Source organism: Eubalaena glacialis, chromosome 11 (assembly GCF_028564815.1).
Source record: "Eubalaena glacialis isolate mEubGla1 chromosome 11, mEubGla1.1.hap2.+ XY, whole genome shotgun sequence".
Taxonomy (NCBI): Eukaryota; Metazoa; Chordata; class Mammalia; order Artiodactyla; family Balaenidae; genus Eubalaena; species Eubalaena glacialis.
In genome coordinates this window covers 28211158-28232896 of record NC_083726.1, presented here as the reverse complement: position 1 = coordinate 28232896, position 21739 = coordinate 28211158, and the positions used below count along the sequence as shown (strand labels likewise).

The following is a 21739-nucleotide window of genomic DNA, read 5'->3' as shown; positions in this document are numbered from 1 at the left end:
TAAATAATACTTCTTCAGCGAAGAAGGCACTAATAAAACTGATTCCACAAACATCTGTGTAATTTGAACTGACAATGGTCATGACACTGAAATGGTGATCAGCAAGCCTCTTATAAAATCAAACTAAAGTAAAGCAATTTGAGATTTTCCTTTTTTCCACTAGAGCAGGGGAAGAACACATAGTTAGGGAAAGCAAGGTGCCCTGGAGACAAAGCTGGCATTTTCTTATGTCTCAAATTCCAAATGCATCCTTTTGTGTCCTATCAACTTGCCAAAAAAACAATACTTCAAATCACTGTGTGAACTTGAAATTGCAATTCTTCAACGAAAACATTCAGCAGTCAATTTATCTGGGGATATTTGGACTTAATTCAACAGAGGAAAGCCAGATGCTTCCCATTTGGCATGCACAAGTTAGGGAAGGAAAAGTAGACTTTGGTCATTGTAATTCCAAACTGAAGTTTCCGTTCCCCCTTATCAACATTTCAGTTTGACCAAACAAATGAGTTTAACATGATTAGCATTCATGCCATTTACCTCAATCTACATAGTTATAGGTTTGTTTGTTTTTCTGGCACTAAAAGTGTCCCCCCCATCATGTTTTATTGAATTTTCACTTATATAAACCAAAATATAATCATAGAATAAAATATTTCCAATCACATGTCAGCTATTTAAACAAATCAGATCTCTTAATTTAAATCAAAAATTAAATGTTAGGTGAGCATTTGAATCATAACTTTTAAGTAGAAAAATCCTCTCTTACTGGATTAATTTACAAAATCAATTACAAAACACACCTCCCACCACTAACTTACCAGTTTAGCTTCCTTCTCCATAAATTCTTTCTTCAGCTCATCTTCTTCCTTTTTCATCTGCTCTTTTAGCATTTGCTGGGTTTTCTTCTCCTGTTCAAGGGTTGCCTTCAGGGAATCTACTTTCCCTTGAAGCTCTAATTTCTGCTGAATCAAAAGCTGTTTGGCATCCTTGAGATTTGTTACCTCCTATGAGAAAGTAAGGCCAAAATAAATCATCCTTTATAGTAAAAAAAAAAAAAAAGTAGCTGAAATTTATGCAACTTATTACAATATAAACAAAGAGTTTTAGCCTCTTATGAGAGTCTTAAAGTTCAGTATTTCAAACAGTTGATTAAAAAGGTGAAATATTATGTACTTCCTGCTCAACAATCATTTAAATTCAAGTAATGCTTTGCATGCATATGTTTTGATTAAATTATGTGAAAAATTTCTACCCCCTATTTTCCCTTTCTTCATTTAGGAAGCATTTATTGGTTCAACATTTAGGTATCACACACTGTGTTAGGTTCTAGGGATATATATAAAGATGAATTATATACATTCCCTGCTTTAAGGAAGTCAGTCTGGAAGAACATAATGACATAAAGAGGTAAGTAATTATAAAGCAAAATGGCAAGTATACTGATAGACATAAGAGGTATTATGAGAGCACTCAAGGGAAAATCCAACCTTTCTCTAAGAAAATGACATTTTACAAACATTTTACAAAGCAAATTATAAGCAGTTAATATTTTCAGGTGGCATGCCAGCCATGCTAATGATAGGAAAAATGTTCTAAACAACAGATTATTAAAGGATTTTAGGAAGAAAAACTATTAAAAAACCAATCCCTTAAAATCTTAATTCTAAACTCTTACATATTTTGAAGTTTACTATCTATAAGCATAATGGATAGCTCTTGTCGATTATCACCTCAACAAAATCTAAACTTTTAGGGTTACTTTGCTTTATTCAGTAATTTGAAAACAAAGGTAACATAGTTTCAATATGTGTATAGATATTATGCAACACAAGAGCACTGTGAGAGTGAGCATTTGTCAAAAAACAGCAAAACAATGTGCCTGGCACATAGTATGTCCTAAAATAAATAAATAAATAAATAAATAAAGTGTGTGTGCGTCTACACACATACACATACGTATATATACACAAATCTTTTTAACACTAATACAATACAAAAGGAAAAACAATGATTATCTTCACATACCTTTATGCTTTCTTGCTTGTGAGACTTGAGTTCTTCACTCAATTTAGCAATTTCTTTTTCTTGTCTACACTTAATTTCCTCTATCTCTGCCAATTTACATTTTTCATTTACTAGTTCTTTTTCTTTCAGTGACTATAGAAAAAATGATTTATTTAAAAAAGTTTTAAAGTAAATACTTAAAAGTAATGTAACAAAAATGACTGCTACTATTTATGACTGTCTCTGCCCCTTCCACCTTAGTTAACTTGAGCAAATTATTTACCTTCTCTTGCCTCTGTGTCCTTATTTATACAATATGAACAATAAGATCGTTATAAGGATTAAATAGTTACAGTAACTATTAAAATTAATAGTGCCTGGCTAAAGTTTAGCTAAAGCTACCATCTTATGCTTATTATTATCATCATCATCACTATCTTTATATAGGGCACCTAGGGAGGAGTATTATACATTATCTAATTTAATCTCTATGCTAGGTAGCTCTTTTTAATCCTCATTTTATAGGTAAAGGAACAAAGACTTAGAGAAGTTAAATAAGCTATTAAAAGTAGAACCATAAAACTAAAACAAGATCTGCCTGATCTAAAGCCCTTGTAATTAAAGGCCTCTAAACTATAGTTCTGTCAGAATTTTCTAACCTTGAGGCACAAATCATAAATTTCATTCCAGCCTCACCAGCGCCATCGCTACAAAAACATCCACCAATTTTTAAATTAAAGATAATTCAGAGGTAATTCCCTGGCGGTCCAGTGGTTAGGACTCCGTGCTGTCACTGGCGAGGGCCTGGGTTTGATCCTTGGTCAGAGCGCTAAGATCCCACAAGCCACACAGTGCAGCCAAAAGAAAACACATAATTCAGGAACTGCACAAATAAAATATACCAAGAACTTCAGGAATTGTACACTTCAGAATAATATCAGCTGATGGGAATATAAAATTTCAATTATGAAACCAAAAATAAAATGTTTCCTAGAATTTGAATTTCTCATTCATATAAAATTTTAACTGATCTTTAAACGTGCTGGTCATAATACAATGCTTTCAACTTTATAACTTAGCATCATTTATATAAAATACACCCCTACTTACCCTTAGAAAAAGCTGGTTCTTAATTTTAAATGCTAAGATTCTAGATTTAGTCAGAAAATAAAATACCTTTTCTTTCTGTATATCTTGCAGTGCTTTACTCTGCTCCTTCAATTGCTGTTCTTTCTTTGCTAAATCTTGCTCCAAAGTAGCCTTGGTGGTCTTTAGTTCTTGAATCAATTTATTTTGGTTTCCAATTTGATTTCTATTTGAAATCAAGTCCTCCTGTGCTAGAGAAAGCTTCTCTTCTACAGACTTATAAAAACAATTTCCCCAAATTATTATATGTCATTTTTTGGCAAATTTCAACAGAAACATAATAGTTGACAGTTATACATAACAGTTATGCATAAGCACAGTGGAAAGTAATATACTTTAAAAAGATAGTAAATGGGCGGAAGACCTAAATAGACATTTCTCCAAAGAAGATAAACAGATTGCCAATAAACACATGAAAGGATGCGCAACACCACTAATCATTAGAGAAATGCAAATCAAAACCACAATGAGGTATCACCTCACACCGGTCAGAATGGCCATCATCATAAAATCTACAAACAATAAATGCTGGAGAGGGTGTGGAGAAAAGGGAACCCCCTTGCACTGTTGGTGGGAATGTAAATTGATACAGCCACTATGGAGAACAGTATGGAGGTTCCTTAAAAAACTAAAAATAGAACTACCATATGACCCCGCAATCCCACTACTGAGCATATACCCTGAGAAAACCATAATTCAAAAAGAGTCATGTACCACAATGTTCATTACAGCACTGTTTAGAATAGCCAGGACATGGAAGCAACCTAAGTGTCCATCGACAGATGAATGGATAAAGAAGATGTGGCACATACATACAATGGAATATTAGCCATAAAAAGAAACAAAATTGAGTTATTTGTAGTGAGGTGGATGGACCTAGAGTCTGTCATACAAAGTGAAGTCAAAAAGAGAAAAATAAATACCGTATGCTAACACATATATATGGCATCTAAAAAAAAAATAGTTCTGATGAACCTAGGGGCAGGACAGGAATAAAGACACAGACGTAGAGAATGAACTTGAGGACACGGCGGTGGGGGGAAGGGAAAGCTGAGACGAAGTGAGAGAGTGGCAGTGACATGTATACACCTACCAAATGTAAACTAGATAGCTAGTGGGAAGCAGCAGCATAGCACAGGGAGATCAGCTCGGTGCTTTGTGACCACCTAGAGGGGAGGGTGGGAGGGAGGTGCAAGAGGGAGGAGTATGGGGATATATGTATACATATAGCTGATTCACTTTGTTGTATAGCAGAAACTAACACAACATTGTAAAGCAATTATACTCCAATAAAGATGTTAAAAAAGTTAAATTAAAAAAAAAAGCTAGTATGTTATGCCCTTCAGTAAGGTGATGTAAAAGAGAAAGAAAGCTAGATAACTCTTTTGCCTATGCAAAATACTTGTAGTATTTTGCATAGGCAAGTATAAAATAATAAAACTGAAGCAATTCCAAAGCTTCTGGAAATAATCTGTAAGTATTTACTAGCTACGTGATACGAAGAATATCAAATAAGCAAGAACCATATCAAACACACTCAGAGAACATATACATAATGAGAAGATATGGGGAGACATAGGAAAAAAGCAATTTAAAAAGAGATAAACATGACATTATATATGCATATATGTTTTGTAGGATCTATGATGGCCCTTGACATGCTAAAAGGTTTATTTAATAAATAGAAAGGGGTTTTTGTCTTGGGGGGAAAAAATGTATTTCAAATCTGCCAACCTGATTAAGTGAACTAAAAGAGGAAAGTCAACCAGACATCTGAGGCTCTACTTCTAACAAGGCCATCACCCCCATCCTCTTAACTTCTCATCTGTGTGGTAGAAGTAGCGCTGTCAGTTGACACAGTCCATAGTTACTAACTGTTCGAAGGCCCAAATATTTCAAGAAGCTGAAGCTGGGGGAAAGAGCAACTTTTTGACTCATTAGGTTTTGATTTGGAGGTGGATATGGTAACAGGTGGGGAATGGAAAATGGCAGGAACCTTGCCACTCTCAGCTGCTAAGGGAAATAACTTTACGATGCTCTTCCACCATCTAGAAGAAGTTTATCTTTCTTATTCTGTAGATACAGTTTCTTTGAAAAAAAGGCAGAAGATACAATTCAGGAGGAATCACTGCCATCTAGGCTTGGCTATAGTAAGCATTTGATAAAGAATCGATGAAAACTAAATGAATAAATGAAAACTTTATTTAAAGGGCTTTACTTAAGCTTCCTGAAAGAGATTATTCCTTACAAATAACCCAGTTCAGAAGTCTTTTCTGATGTAAATCAAATTTCCATTTTCAATGGCTTCCACTAGAACACTAAGAACTGTAAGACTTCCTTTTTGGAAAAGACTTAAAGTCATCTAGTCCTTTACTAATCAAGCAGCTAAGCTTTAATTGAGTATACTACCAAGGTAGACAGGAGGGTAAAAGATGGTCCTGGACTTAAAGAAGCTGACCATACAGCCTGGAAAACAGAACCAGGGTATAAAATGGAAGTTGTACAGGGTATTAGAGCATTTGCTATGTGCCAAATGCACAGAAAAACGAGTGTGAGTGTTCTCTGTGGAATGTTTAAAGAAGGCTTTGTGGGCATGTGGGAACTGACCTAAGTATCACAAAAGGTGAGAGTGATTTCAGAGAAAAAGAATAAAATTTGACAAAGCCTAGCCCATACTGTCTATAGCAATTGTAATTAGGTAACAGAGGTCCTGATCTAATGCTAAAGAATACCAACACTTGCTAGAGCCTAAAAGCAAGAATACCCCCAATCTCTGACCACAGAATTCCAAAATGCCCATGGTTTAAATAACAGCCTATAAAACTCTGAACTCACAAAATCCTAGTGACTAAATCTTTAAAGTCAAGTTCAAAATCTGCACTGTTTTCTGAGCCAAAACATGTTGTTCAACCTTGCCTCTGAATATTCATCTATGTCATTCAGCAGTATACTGCCGTTTCAAATTTTCCTTTTATCTTTCTTGCTTCAGACTATATTAGTTTCATCTGCTCAGCATCTTTTCCCTTGGAGAACTCCCTCTCCCATTAGATGGTTTACTGGGGCTATCTTTAACCCACCCACTGACACTGGAATAAGCAAATCCCTGAGTAGATCGAGTACCAACCCTGATCCTGAATACCCCAATCACATTATAGTAATGTAGCAAAAAAAGATTTTCTGCACTGTTCTGTGGTAGCTATTGGTTTTTTGTTTTTTGGTTTTTTTGGGGGGGTCTGTTCAACAATTTTTCCTTTTTCTTTCAAAATAAAACTTTAAAATTTTTAGTTATTTTTCTTGATGTCTGATGAAATGACATAAAGAACAGTACTAGGCTAAGAAGATTTACATTTAATTCTAAACTTTTTATCCTAGAATTTTCACTTCACTGAGGGTGCAAAATTTACAGTTAAACGCCACTTCTACCTTTCCTGGAAAACAAAGAATAGCACACAGCATAGCCAGTTTGAAATATCCAGTCAACAAATTTTAGTATTTCATAAATAATCCAGCAGATGGGGCTAAAGGCATAGATCAAGCCAGCCCGTCTTCCATTCTACTGGTGTCTTGGTATACACCGTCAGCCCACAGATGGCAGCCTTGACTTAGGTGTCATGTTACAAGGTTCTGAACCTCTCCCTTTCTCTCTTATACATAAGGTCATATAATAATCACTGAAGCAAAAGAAAAAGAATGGCTGATCCCTTATTCTGGCCTATAAATATTATTTGAACTTTCCTAGGAATTTCTTTCTTTTTTTAAATATTAACTTAAGTAGTTCAGATACCTGTCATTTTGGAAGGATTAACTTCCAAATATCCTATTTTATAAAAAAATAAAATAGGATATTTTGTCAATATCCTACTTTATAAAAATTTGTCAATATCCTATTTTATAAAAAAAATTCAATATCCTGTTTTATACTTTTCAATATCCTATTTTATAAAAAAAATTCTAGTGAAATGATGGTAAAAGAATAAAGGGCTACTGGTCTTCCCCAGTGGCATAGTGGTTAAGAATCCGCCTGCCAATGCAGAGGACATAGGTTCGAGCCCTGGTCCGGGAAGATCCCACATGCCGCAGAGCAACTAAGCCCGTGCACCACAACTACTGAGCCTGCGCCCTAGAGACTGAGGGCCACAACTGCTGAGCCCGTGTGCCACAACTACTGAAGCCCAAGCGCCTAGAGCCCGTGCTCCGCAACAAGAGAAGCCACCGCAATGAGAAGCCTGCACATCGCAAGGAAGAGTAGCCCCCACTCACCGCAACTAGAGAAAAGCCTGCGCGCAGCAACGAAGACCCAATGCAGCCAAATTAGTTAATTAATTAATTTTAAAAAAAAAAGAATAAAGGGCTATGAATCAGAAGAGCTGAGATCCAATCATCATTCTGTTATTGTGCAAACACTAGGCCTGTCACTAACCAAGCAGGGCCTCAGTTTCATCTGCAAAAGGAAGCTTTGGAAGAGAGAGTCTATCCACGGCCTCTCAACAGTTGTTAAACTCCACAACAGCCTTATCCCTCTGTCTTTCTCTTCTTGCCCATGTTTACATTTGAATTTTTCTTTCGTGTATAAAATTAGAACATGATGTAGCTTTCGCGCATAATAAAAATAATTGTTGGCTTAATGAAAAAAATACTGATTTAAAAGATCTAAGTCTTATTACTGTGTTATGCTCTTGGGTAAATAATACATCCATATGAAGAAAAAACGTGATTTCTACAGAACTTCTACAATCAGTCATTAGGTTTCATCTTCTCTACCACCTCAATGTCCTTTGAATTCATGCACATTCTGCATCCTTACTACTACCAGCCCGAGCCGCCACCATCCGCACTTGGACTACCACAAAGTCTCCTCTCTCATCCCAACGTTCAGCCACGTTCCCCTACAATCCATTCCTTCTCCTGCAGCCAGTTACTGGCCTAAAATACAAATCCGAGCAAATCCTTTCAGTGGTTCCCTCCTGCCTTTAGGATAAAGTCCAAACTCTTCCACAAACCCTCCCTGACTTTCAACAGTATTGTAAAGGAAAACTAATAATAATTTAAAGCTACTTAGAGAATATAGCAAGTTAAGATACTTTCTAAATGTCAGGTGGTATTTTTTTAAAAGAACTCTTGCTAATTGCGAACTTTATATATATAAAATATCTACTGTTGGCCCTATGAAAATTCTTTTACCCAATCTCCTGTTTCTTTGTCAGATCATTAGTCACCACTGATTCCTTCACTTCCTTGCACGCTGTACGTTATTCAGCCCTTTTGTTTCATATTCTCTCTCCCATTAATCTCTTCTGTTCCATCCTCTTTAACTCCAGTTCTAATCAGCTCACAGCTAGATTACTGGAGTTTATGGAGGAAGGAAGGGAGATAGCCTCTTAACTAATCTCCCCAGCACTAGTTTACGCCAGATCCAAACCAAGCTGCTATCTATAAACCAGTTCCAGGTTGTTGCCTAAATTATATCTTCTTCATTTTATTCCTCTGCTTAGACTCTTCATCCCCCCACTCCCCCACCCGCCGCCAACCCAATATAAAGTCCAGTCAGTCGTCCTTGCTAGGCATCTAAGATACCTCACAGTTTGATCCCAACCTTTTTAACTTTAACTTCCAAACACAAACCAGCACTCTAGCAAGACAATTATGGTGACTGCCTCCTGGCTTTGCTGGTTCCCACTGCTGCACCTTTTCTCAAATGAGCCCCTGAGTGAACTGATCTTTCTCAGGACTCTCTGTGTATTCAAATTCTTATATCCTTCAGGACCTGGTCAAGTCCTACCTCCTTCATAAAGCCTTCCCTATAGCAGCCTATGAATAAAGTATAGACATAGTATATTTATGTATATTATATATAAAAATATTCTGTGATTCTCAACAGAATTTGAGAATTTTTCAATAAGGCATTTTAAATTAAGTAAAGAAACAAAAATCCAAACATAGGAAAGAATCAAAAAGCATACTATTTCACTATGACAAAAAAGAGAAATGGCTAACTCTTCTGCGAGAGAATACAAATGTTCCATTTCCCTTAGAGAATTGATACCTTAATACTACATAAAAATTGTTTACCCTTTTTCCATAGCCTTCATTTTAGTAAAAATGATACTTTAATCAAACAGTATTGCCAAGGACAAAATATCCATATATGTTTAGAGACAATTAAGGTTAAGTTTACTTTGAGCTATAATCTCCTAATTTTAATCATTATGCATTCCAGTAGTCTTGGGAAGTTGACTAATATATAAAACTAAAGTTAATATTGCTTGACAAGCAACAGTAAAATTGCTTGCATTTTCACAAGTGGTTTACATTTAAAACTCCTTAGATTTTTTAACAGCAGTCCGTTTTAAAAGTTATTTTTTTTACATAAAGGCAGCAAAGTCCTTAGATAAGCCAATGTAGCAATTAACAATTTCCAAATTATTTCTATTAAAGATGTTATTTTTAAATGCCTATATTTACATATATATTTTGTTATATAAAACAATTTAAAAAGCATGTTTCTCCAAATATAATAATTCAACAGAAAACAAGCATGATATTCCATAAACACTAACATTCCCATGCCCATTTGGGTTCAAATCAATCATTTAATGAATGTCTATAAACAACTTATTGGTTTTTATGATATAATATAGTTCACTATACCTTAAGATCTTGCCTTGTGGCAAGAAGTTCAGATTCCTTCCCATAGAAATCAGACTGAAGCTGTTTTAGACTTTCCTGACTTTTTTCATAGGTATTTTGTAACACTGATATTTTCTGTTTCTCTGCTGCAAGTTCCTGTGCTGCTTGTGTTGACTGCTGCTGTAGTTTATTCTCAAGTTCTGTCTGAAACATACAATAGTTATTTAAAACAGTATGCATACCAAAAACCAGTTACAAATATAGAATGAAATCCACACAACTAAGATTCCTAAGAACAAACTGAATTGTAGTTATGCCCTAAAATTTTACTTTAATAAAGTGTAACTTACCTTATAGTTACAAAATTAAAGAATTACAAAATTCAACAAGTCCCAATTTAAAAGACAAAAAATGAAAAAGCAACTAAATAAAGAAAAAAAAATTTCACTGAGAATTCCCAAGTACCAAGGTCTCAGGAGACTGAAAGTAACAACTACATTCTGATGGAAGATACAGTGCTGTATGCTTTAAAAGATGATATAATTTAAGGTTGAACTATGGGAAATTTCTACATGAAATAATTAAAAAGCCATTACTAAGTTGAAGTATATTGTTTCTACTCCTTGAAATTCAAGAATAACTTAAGAACTTTCTACAGGTCATCTTTATTAACATCAAGGCAGAAAAAGAAGAAAATGTTGCAAAGGTACAACTCCTCTAAACTCTAAATCTTCAGTCTTTAAGAAGATTCAGGAGATATGCACAAATTATGACATAAATAAAATATATGTAAGCATAGCATGAAAAGAAGCACTTGGCTTTTAAAATAAATACACTTCAATGAAACTGCTGTTGAAGCCATCAGCGACCCCCTTGTTCCAAAATACAATATTCATGTCCTTGTCCACATCTTATTGAACATCCCAGCAGTCCTTCAAACAGTTGATGATGCCCCCTCCTAGAAACATTCTTCAACCTGGTTTCAAGGACATCTTGTGTTTTAGATTCTCCTCCTACCTCACTGGTCATTCCATCTTAAAATCTTTTACTAGCTCCTCCTCTTTTGTTTGATCTCTCAATACTGTATGACCCCAGGGTTCAGTCTCTAGCCCTCTTTTATTCTATATACAGTCTCTATTTAGAAGATCCCAACTAGACTCATTTTTATTAAGAATATAGATATAAAGTACTGTAGTTTACAGCTAGGCCTTGAAATATCTTTTTTGGGATCTGTTAGGAATAAGATTGATATTGTATTGTGTGTAACCTGCACAATGTGGAAAGCAGATATATCTGTGCAAAATCTTTGCCTCTGTGCTGTCAGTGTGATGTGCTTTCTGCATGGTTATATACTACTAGTGATTTTATCAAAACTTCTAAAACTTAAATTACATGGTAAAAGATCTGTAAAAGGCTGCATAAATGTTAGTTGGCACATAAAGACAATTGTAGAAGTTGAAGACATGATTGCTATATTTCAATGTTTATTCCCACTCAACATATTGCCTTCTAAGCTTTCTTTTTTTGTTCAAAGCATGATCTTTTTTTTTTTTTTTTTTTTTTAAATTATTTATTTATTTTTATTTTTTTGGCTGTGTTGGGTCTTCGCTTCTGTGCGAGGGCTTTCTGTAGTTGCGGCAAGCGGGGGCCACTCTTCATCGCGGTGCGCGAGCCTCTCACTGTCGTGTTCTCTCTTGTTGCGGAGCACAGGCTCCAGACGCGCAGGCTCAGTAATTGTGGCTCACGGGCCCAGTTGCTCCGTGGCATGTGGGATCTTCCCGGACCAGGGCTCGAACCCGTGTCCCCTGCATTGGCAGGCAGATTCTCAACCACTGCGCCACCACAGAAGCCCCAAAGCATGATCTTAAAGATATGTTTAAGCTAATGGATATAATGCAGGGTTCCTACACTGTATTGGCGCATGTTGGTGGCCCTCTGTGCCCTAGATATATGCACACAGGGTGCAAGTAAAAAGCTACAGAGTGAAAGTTGGTTTGGATCCTCTTCATTTCATTTGTTTAGCTTTTCTGTTATTTTTCTCTACTTACAGGTATTCCTGTGAATAAATCCTTGTTAAGTTAAAAAATATATATTTTTAAAAATATTGTTTAGTTACAATTGACTCCTGAATTTATGTCTCTAGCTCCAACCTCTCTGCCTGACCTCTGGGCTCATTATATCCAAGTACTTCCCTGACATCTTCACTTGAGTGATTGACAGATACCTATCTCAAGTAGAAATCTTGATTCCTGACAGCAACCCTGCTCCTCAAAAACATGCTACTTCCCCCAATAAATATGGCCATCTATCCACTTGCACAAGCCACAAACCTAGAATTATTCTAGACTCCTCCTTCCATCATCTCTCACCATCTAACCTATCAGCAAGTCCTGATGACTCAGCTTACAAAAGATATTCCCAAATCATCCACTGCTAACACTTTAGTTTACGCCATCATCTTGTACTTTCTAGACTACTGCAATAGTTTTTCAATGCCTTTCCTGCTTGCTCCTTTATGTCCCTTTAGTCAGATCCCACCATTCTCTGCTCAAAATCTCCTTATCGATTCTAATTATCCTTTGAACAAAATACATCATTCTCTGTTATCTTTTAATCTTCAACTTTGTATGTTTATGCTTTTACCCCTGTCTACTTCTCTGAGCTCATCTCATATTACTCTTCCTCTCTCCACTATACTTAACCCATACTGGTCTCCGTTTTTAGAAAATACCAAGCTTGTTCTAGCCTTAAGATCTTTGCACTAGTTGTCCCGCCCCAACCACTATATGGATAGCTCTTGTATTTCATGTATCAGCTCAAATCTCTTCAGAGGGGCTTCTTTGATCACCCAACCTTTTAGTAGGACTCTGTCCCATCACTGTCTTTCACATCACCCTGTTTAAGTTTCTTCCCCCCAAGAAAGTTTAAGTCCATGAGAATAGGTTCCTCGTCTGTTCACAGCTACACCTCCAACACCTAGAACTGTGCCCATGGCACAGAATAGGTGCCTAGTAATATTTCTTGAATGAATGAATGACAAATAGATGGGAGGTGGACAAATAGAGCCCAGGACATCCATTAAGAGACTTTTATAATAGTCCACATTAAGAGAAAAAAATAGCCTGGACTAAGACTGTGGCAGTTGGGAAATAAGAAAAGGGGATAGATTCAAGAGAGCTAGGAGGCAGATTGCCAGGAGGTAGTGCTAACTGCCTATGGAGGAAAGGGGGTTCATCACCCCACACATTATCTGATAACATCCCACATTACCTCCAATTTAGAGTCTTCACGACGAAGAATTCCTGGACATTGTTTTTCGTGTTGAAGACTACACTGCATTTTTTTTTTTTTTTGGTAGAATACTACTTCTTTTCTTTAACATTTTCCCCCCCACAAATCTAGTTTTCTTTCTCTTCAATCACCTTTATGGCTCAAATAAGCCCTCTACAAAGTCTCAACACTGATCATAATTGCCCTCTGGGTCCATATTTGGGCCTTCATTTTACTTACTCTAAATGACAGGCTCATTCATTCATTCATTTTTTAAAAAATCATTGATAGCTTATTTGTCAGAAAACACAGTTCTCTTTGAGGAATTCAAATCTATTAGTGGGTAAGTTAAATAAAAGAAAATTTAAAAAAATAAAAAGATCAATGTAACAGCTTGATAATGGGTTTAACAGAAGTAAACCCAAAGTTCCAAAGGAGAATACAGGAGGGTCAGTCATTTACAATTTATCCTTCACAAGCTTATCAGTTTTTGCTCTAAAACAGGTCTGACTACATTTCTCCCTTCTAAAGATTTTTACCTTTAGTCTTCCAATATTAAAAATTTAAAGTGGAAACAACTATACAACATCCACTGTGATCTGACTTCATCCAATTCTGTAGCCTTATCTCCCCTCACTTCTCCACTTATGAGGTATTCCAATAGCAAATCTTCTATAATGACATTTTTTTAAGTTTCGCAAACTTTGCTAATATTGTTTCCTCTCCTTTGAAATATCTAATTTCCTCTTTTTTTTAACCTTTCAAAATTAGGATAGTCTTCAAAGACACAGTTCAAATGCTAGCTCCTCTAGAAAGCCAGTCAAAATTTCCATTAAGTTCTAATTTTTCTCATTCTCCTTCTTACTACAGTTTTCTTTTTCCTTACATACCTGATTCCTCATTAAATTATAGGCTACTTGAGAATAGGGGTCATTTCCTATTCATTCTGTATTCCCACATTAGGTTTCAAATAAGGTTGGTACAGGAACTGATGACTTATATAGCCTTGCTGGATCCTTTATCTGTGACTCCCAAACAATCACAATCACATTAAAAAAATGTATGTATATGTGTGTTTCATATAGATAGATAGATAGATATAGATATATATGGGGGGGGGGTGTGTGTACACATACACATCTATACCCATTTAAACTTTATCTTTGTTTTCCTATTTCACTGTGGCCCAGTGAAAAGTTTCCAGAGACCATCACTGTATGGTTTACCATGCACAATGACACTCTTAGATCATAGTTTGCTACACTTATATATAATATCCAACAACTATTTTGCTTCCACATGGCACTGGGCACACACAGTACTAGGTACTTTAAATACATTATCACAATCTTTTTTTTTTTAATAGATCTTAATTGAAGTATAATTGCTTCAAATTATCTCAACCTTTACAACTCTATGACCCTATTTTATTTGGCTCAGAAAGATGTATCACTTTCCTGTGACCATAAACCTAATGTGTGTCACACAGAATTTAAATTCAAATTTGCCTGGCTCTAAAATTTATCTTCTTTCCATGATAGTACACTGCTCCTCAATAAAATCAAACAATTCTTGCCTTTCAGTGATTCTCTAGGTACTCCAAATTCCAAGTCTAATTTACAGAGACTAGCTATCCACCCAACACTCCCCCAAAATGCTGTCCTCCCCAAGGTTAAAGGTGTTCCTTTTTCTAGCATTCATACACTGACACAAGTGAACTACTGCTATGAATGTTTGTGACACCCCCCCCCAAATTCATGTTGAAGCCTAGATCAAATGTGATGGTATTTGGATGTGGAGTCTTTGGGAGGTCATTAGGTCATGAGGGTGGAGCCCTCGTGAATGGGATTAGTGCCCTTATAAGAAGAAACACAAGAGATAATCTCTCTCAGTCATATAAGGATACAGCAAGAAGACAGCTGTCTGCAAGCTAGAAAGTGGGCCCTCACCAGACACTCAATATGCCAGTGCCTTTATCTTAAACTTCCCAGCCTGAAGAACTGTGAGAAATAAACGCTTATTTTTTTAAACCACCTAGTCTATGGTATTTTTGTTATAACAGTCCCAAGTAAGACAACTACCAATAAGAACATTTCCTCTGAATCTCAAAATCCTTAAGGTGTCATCTAGTAAAGCCATGCAAAGTACAGGCAATATATATTAATCATAAATCTGGAAGAAATCTTATTATAACTAATAATTTAATAAAAAAGAAAATGTGCTAAAAATAGTTGTTGGGTTTTTTTAAATTTACTAAGTCATGATGTTATAAAAATGAAGATCTAAGGAAAACTTGAATATGAGGCTAATAGATTTTGGGAAAAAATGACCTCAAGATATCAAATCATAGAACAAAATACATACTATGATAATTATATCCTGATGTATGATTATATATAACACACACAAAAAAAGGATAGACAAATTTGTCTACTCTTGTTTGTGTTATTAGAAAATTACTCTTTTGTAAAATGGCCATAATAATAGTTATAAAAATAGTGGTCAACATAAAATATGTATTTGTGGGGTTAATTTTTTTTTCTCTAGTAATGTGACAAGCCAACTATTAATAACATGACATATTTTGCTTGTTTTACATACTAGGGATCTTATATCTTTCTTCTCCATGAACTAATTAATATGCACACACCAACAGTGGGGAAAACCTCATTTTGTTCAAATATTAAGTTCAATCCACTTTTATCAAGTCTTAGTCTGGACAAGTATTAAAACTTACTTAAGGATGAAGAATGGATGCTTAATAATAAATCAGGATAGGTTTGGAAATGGAAACCATTATGATATAACTTAAAAAACCAAACAATTAAAAAAAAAAAAAAAAAAAACCAAACAATTATAACTATATGAAACCTATACTACTGAATATTTAAATATATCTCAATTTGTGATTTTTGTTCTTGATTATATTCCCTTAATGATGATAATTTATTTTTAAATTCCTTTAAAATTTTCTAATACACTAGAAATGTATAAATTATTCTCTTAACATAGTTAGTTATATGTTATTTTACAAAAAGGTAGTTTTATGCCTATCAGACAAATGATTAGTGCTAGAATTTCAAATAAGAATTATCTAACAACATGGTTATAGTGAATGGAAATCCAGACATAGATATTTAGGCATATAATTAAGTGCATTTATACATTTAACTTAGAAAAAAATTTGAGCATATGTAAAATTTTCTTTGTTGTAACTCATCTGTGTTACTATCATACTGTTATTTTAACTGCAAAGTTTTTCTTCCCATAAAAAGTAAACAAATATATCACTACCTTCTGTGAAACAGCAATTTTAACCTCTCCTTGGAGTGCTTCAATTTGCTTTTTCTTCTGTTCAGTCAATTGCTTTAGCTCATTTATGTTACTCTGAAGTTGTTGTTCTTCTTTTTCCTTTTGCGTTAAACTATTCTGGGCTTGTATGACTTGTCCCTGCATTGAACTGAGCTCCAGCTTCAGCTGATGAGAAGTCTAAAAGAAAATAAAACCTGTTTACCATTCATTTATCCATGCAACACACATTTATTGAGTACCTATTCATGCCAAGCACTACTCTAAGTAGAAACTACTGAGTCTATTGGCCACAAATAATCAGTAGTAAACCCAAAAGAAAAATCCCTACCCTCATGGAGCTTTCATAACTGACAGTATTCACTACTGGATGACATGCTGGATTAATCTTCAATATTTGTTTAATCTTCCCTTCCTTTTTAACTTATAATTATACATTTGGATAGAGCTTGCAAATGAACTAGATTAGTATTCCCTTATATCATAGAAAAAGGGAAAATCAACATCGATCTTTAGATTGCTGAAATGTCTACTGTTTTGAATATTCTCAAAATGCTAACTGCACTCCCTGACGGTCCAGTGGTTAGGACTCGGTGCTTTCACCGCCAGGCCTGGGTTCGACCCCTGGTCGGGGAACTAAGATCCCTGCAAGCAGCACAGTGGGGCCAAAAACAATAAAATAAATATTTTTTTTAAAAAAATGCTAAATGAGCCTGTTGGCCACAGTGATCAGAAAGGATAGCTTCATATTAACTGTGATAAAACCAAAATAATTTTTGGCAAATATGTTTAGTATCTGTCTGATGACACTAAACTATACCACACAATAGTTTCCTCATTTAGAGATCTGAGGCATATTTTGCTACTACCTTATTTTAACAATCTACTAGGACATATTTCTGTTCAAAATTAGATATCATATAGAAGTCACACTGAGGTTCCTCTGTGGCCAAGGTGAACTACACTACCTCTAACCCTTCCAGCCAAAGTTATGTTTTCATATTTTATGCATATTTCATTAAGAACCTAATTTGAGCATCTGACCATTCAAAGTTACTTTTGAAAAAGTTTCAGTGCTATATATGGATGCTTCAGCTTATCTCCAATACAAAGGGAAATATTTTTGTGCAAAACAGGAGTCAGGTAGTGTTAATAATGATGATTATGTTATGATAACCAATGATAAATAGCTAACATTTGACCATTTATTTTGTTACAGTTGGTATTCTGAGCACTTTGAAATATATTAACCCGTTTATTTCTCGCAATAATCCTATGACACAGATTCTACTATTAGCCCCATCTTACTGCTGAGGAAACTGGAGCACAGAGAGATCAAGTCATCGGCCTAAGACAAGGCAAGACAACATAGCTAATAATTGGCAGTCAGGATATAAATTTGCACAATCTGGATTCACAGCTTGGGCATTAAACCTCCATAATTTTGCCACTTACATGGCTGGCATATAAAGCACAGGTGTCTTCTTTCAATCAACAACCAGAACACAATCACACTAAAGACTTGTCAGGACTATGTTTTGCTGCTTTATCAAATCTGATCTCTAGAAAGCTACATGCCTGGACTCTAGCTGCTAGAGGTATGTCTTCAGAGAATAACAATATATATTATACCCATTTATTTACTCATTTGCTTGTTTGTTTTGATGGAGAACAATAGAAGCATTAACCATAGAAAAATCTCTTAATTGTTATACAACCATTATCAAATATGCCATTAATATAAATGTCCATGAAATAAAGAGCCCTTAAAATGTCATTTCTATGGAAAATCTATTGACTTTTTTTATCCATAGTAATGTACCTTAATCTAGATTATCTAATTATAACTCTATAGTTAGTTGACTCAATTTTCTACCTTTATTAATTATAATCCTTTATTTTGGGCCTTTTATTAAACTACCTTAAATCTTTTTAGTAGTAGGCAGAACACAAATGAAAAAACCTTCTTTTGACTTAAGTATTGTGAAAATATTTTGAAAATATAAAGACCTTATTATGCTTTACATATTTTTTGTTATAGAAAAAAAATCTTACCTCCTTCTCTTTTTCAAGTGACTTTTTCAGTTCATTCTGTTCCTTATGCGTGCTTTCTGTCTGTACTTGAAGTTGTTGCTTTAATTCTTTGCACGTTTTCTCCTAAAAAAATGGAAACTACATTATGCAGAAAATATCTGTAGTGAATTTAAGAATTTTGGTTTACAATCTCAGTAAGATCCACACAAGGAAATAAACCAGAATCACTGATGATTTAAGATGGGACAAAATCATCCATTTCAATAAAAAAAAACAGTCAAATATTATAGCAGTAAATGGGGAGGGAGAGGAAAAGGCTAAGAGTTTCTATTATCAACCCATAGTCACAATAAATACTTTAGATAATATTTAGACAAGATTTTAGAATACTTTGGAAACCACATTTTTATGTCACAGAATTAATTAATTAACTTATACTATTTTAAAAGTAGAATAATGGGCTTCAAAAAATGGAAGCAAATTTTTTTAAAGTATTGAAACAACAAATAAAAATAATCACATATAACTTAAGAGGGAAGATGTACAGATAGATGTTTCCTCCAAACAGAAAGGAAAATAAAAGTAACATACGAAAATCATGTTTTTTATGCTACTCAACACTTTCACTGACCTTCATATTGAGAACAAAAGAATTTTACTTTTGCTGTTATTCTGTGTTATTCTGGGTTAAAATGTTTCTGAGAATACATTCCTCTTTACGCATTTCCTGAGACTCAGATTTTTTTTCTCTATAGTTTAAATATTTTTTACAGTATCTCTAAGACATGGTATTATCTAGAGTTTTAGAAAGTTGAATAAAGAAAGTTTATAGCACCGCAGTTAAAAGTCATTAAGATCTTTCTGGTCTTCTTTCTTTTTTTTTTTTTTTTTTTTTTACAGTCAAGTGAAAAACATTTCAACTAGTAGCTATATTCTCTGTGGAAGTGTCCCAGAGGACAAACATGCTGCAGTCCTTCCCAAATCTAGCACCAGACCCAGAATAGAGAAAGACTATATACTCAACTGAAAATTTTCTGGGCCATTGGAAAATTACACACACAAACACCAATATCTTTTTCTCAGGTTAAGTAATCCCAATTCCTTTCCTCTAAGAACACTTAAAATCACTTAAATGCAAGGTGAAAAGTCAACAGTGAATTAAGCAGAAAAGTCACTACATTTTAAATAAAAATCACTTCTACCTAAGAAAGTAAACATAAACAACTAACCAAATCTAATACAGCAGCTTTTCCTTTCTGATTTTCCTTTTCAAATTCACTTTTGGAGTTCTTCAAAGAATCAGAAACTTTTGATAATTTCTCTTTTGCTGCAGAAAGCTCTGCTACTAGAGTTTCTTTCTCCATCTTCACTTTTTGTAGTTCTGTTACTGCCGTGTGAATTTTGTTATTCAATTCCTTGTGCTGCATCTTTGCATCTTGACTTAAATTTTCCATTTCTTGTTTAAGGACTTTTTTTTCTTCTTCTTGCTTGGTAAGCATTTGCTTAATATTTTCAAGCGCTTCAGATTTCTTCTGTAGATCCAACTTTGTATTGGATACTCTAAATATTTAAGATACAATTTCTTTAATAATGCATAATTTACCATTCAAATTAATAAATTATTGAGTTTTGAAACTTTCTTGTGTAGTTAAGAAGTAAAAATAATAATTTAATGTCATAAAACCACACAACGGAAAAATGCCTTAGAACATCTGATCCAATCATTTAACAGATGAAGATGATTTTCCTCAAGTCAAATAAATTAGTGGTAAAGCCAAGACCATCTAAGCCCATGACTTAATCCAGTCTTGTTGACCACAATGTATCCCCAAAAAAATCTGTGCATATAGCAAACCCTCTAGTCTATGACAGCCAGAAATGTTTTCCCATGTACCCTAAAGAACTTATTTATTATGTTAGCCCCCATGCACAGAGAACTCTGCCTCTTTCCTTGAAAAACTAAAACACATTATGTGTTTGCCAGGTCCTAAACTTCAAAACACATAAGGTAACCAGGAAAAATAAAGTTAAAAAATAGAAGAAATATTTCATTTCAAACATGGAGGAAAGACAAAAGATTTACTTTAATCCTAGAGCCTAGCAGATTATATAAAAGATTTGTCATCATTTGTCCTTTAATATAAGTTTTCTACACCAGAATGAATTAAAAAGTTACAAGAACCTGAAACTAGCACAATACTGTAAATCAACTATACTTCAATTTTTTAAAACAGGAAAAAAAAAAGTTATAAGAATGAGGAAATGAAAATATTGTTTTAAGAAAGTTAAACTAAAGACTTTGCTTTCATAAAATGAATAAAATTATGCATATTACATATCAAAAGAAAAGAACACATTAAAGATCAACCATTTTTTAAAGTGAAAATGAAACTAAGTGCAAAGTAATATTTCTAGAATGCATACTATTTCCAATGTTCTTTACTATCAATGTATTTTATTATAAATTCAACAATATGTTAAAGAGAGGTTATTAAAAAATGTACCAGCCACATAATTGAAGTTGGGTATTAATACAATACCAGAACTGCATCTATACCTTGAAGTTTTCTAACTTTTAGTCCCAGAAACTTACTTTTACTTTCGAAAAAGTAGCTAGAACATATGAAGGTACATTCACAGGATCCTGTACCTCACGGGTTTTTAAAGGTCTAAATAGAAAAGTCATTGTACTAATATTACTTTACCATTTAATATAGTTAAAATCCCTGTCAAGCAACCCTAAAATTGGGACTTGATATATTTACTATGCTACTTAACTTTCCCATAAGTAATTATTATAAAATCATAAGACTATGTGAATCAAAGAAGGCAAAGAGAAATAAAGGCTTTCATAGTGACTGTAAAACTTAGTTTATTTTTTAAAAAGTCACTTAAGGAAGTAATAAATAAATCCACAATCTGGGAAACCTTAACACCCCTTTCTCAGAAACTGACAGAAATGACCAGAGAAAAAAATTGGCAAGGATATAGAAGATTAGAACAACATTATCAACCACCTTAACCTAACTGATATTTATAGAACACTTTACCCGCAAACACATATATGTGCACATGGAAACTTAACCAAGATAAACCATACACTGTGCCCTAAATGAAAATTTGAAATGTCTGAATTTTACTGAGTATGTTCTCTGACCAAAATGGAATTAAATTAGAAACGAATAACAGTAAGATATCTAGAAGAGTCCTAAATATTTGAAAAGTAAACAATATACTCCTAAGTAACCCGTAAATCAAAGAAGTCACAAACGATATTCGAAAATACATTAAACTGCAGACTAATGAACATACATTATAAGATGGAATTTGGAGGGAAAGAGTTGCATGC

General features: G+C 34.2%; 1 protein-coding gene across 3 annotated transcripts in view; it reads right to left on the bottom strand.

Annotated features, from left to right (window-relative positions):
• The window catches only part of EEA1 (early endosome antigen 1), a 125016-nt gene that overhangs the window by 3140 nt on the left and 100137 nt on the right, over positions 1–21739 (bottom strand). For 2 of the 3 annotated variants that reach the window (XM_061205423.1, XM_061205424.1), the window contains exons 19-25: positions 19620–19950; positions 18412–18513; positions 16342–16536; positions 9799–9981; positions 3181–3366; positions 2026–2157; positions 819–1004 (exon numbers count right to left, since the gene is read on the bottom strand). In XM_061205423.1, the coding sequence (XP_061061406.1) occupies positions 819–1004; positions 2026–2157; positions 3181–3366; positions 9799–9981; positions 16342–16536; positions 18412–18513; positions 19620–19950 (1315 nt within the window). The remainder of the gene's footprint in view (positions 1–818; positions 1005–2025; positions 2158–3180; positions 3367–9798; positions 9982–16341; positions 16537–18411; positions 18514–19619; positions 19951–21739) is intronic. The other variant, XM_061205425.1, reaches the window with a different exon arrangement.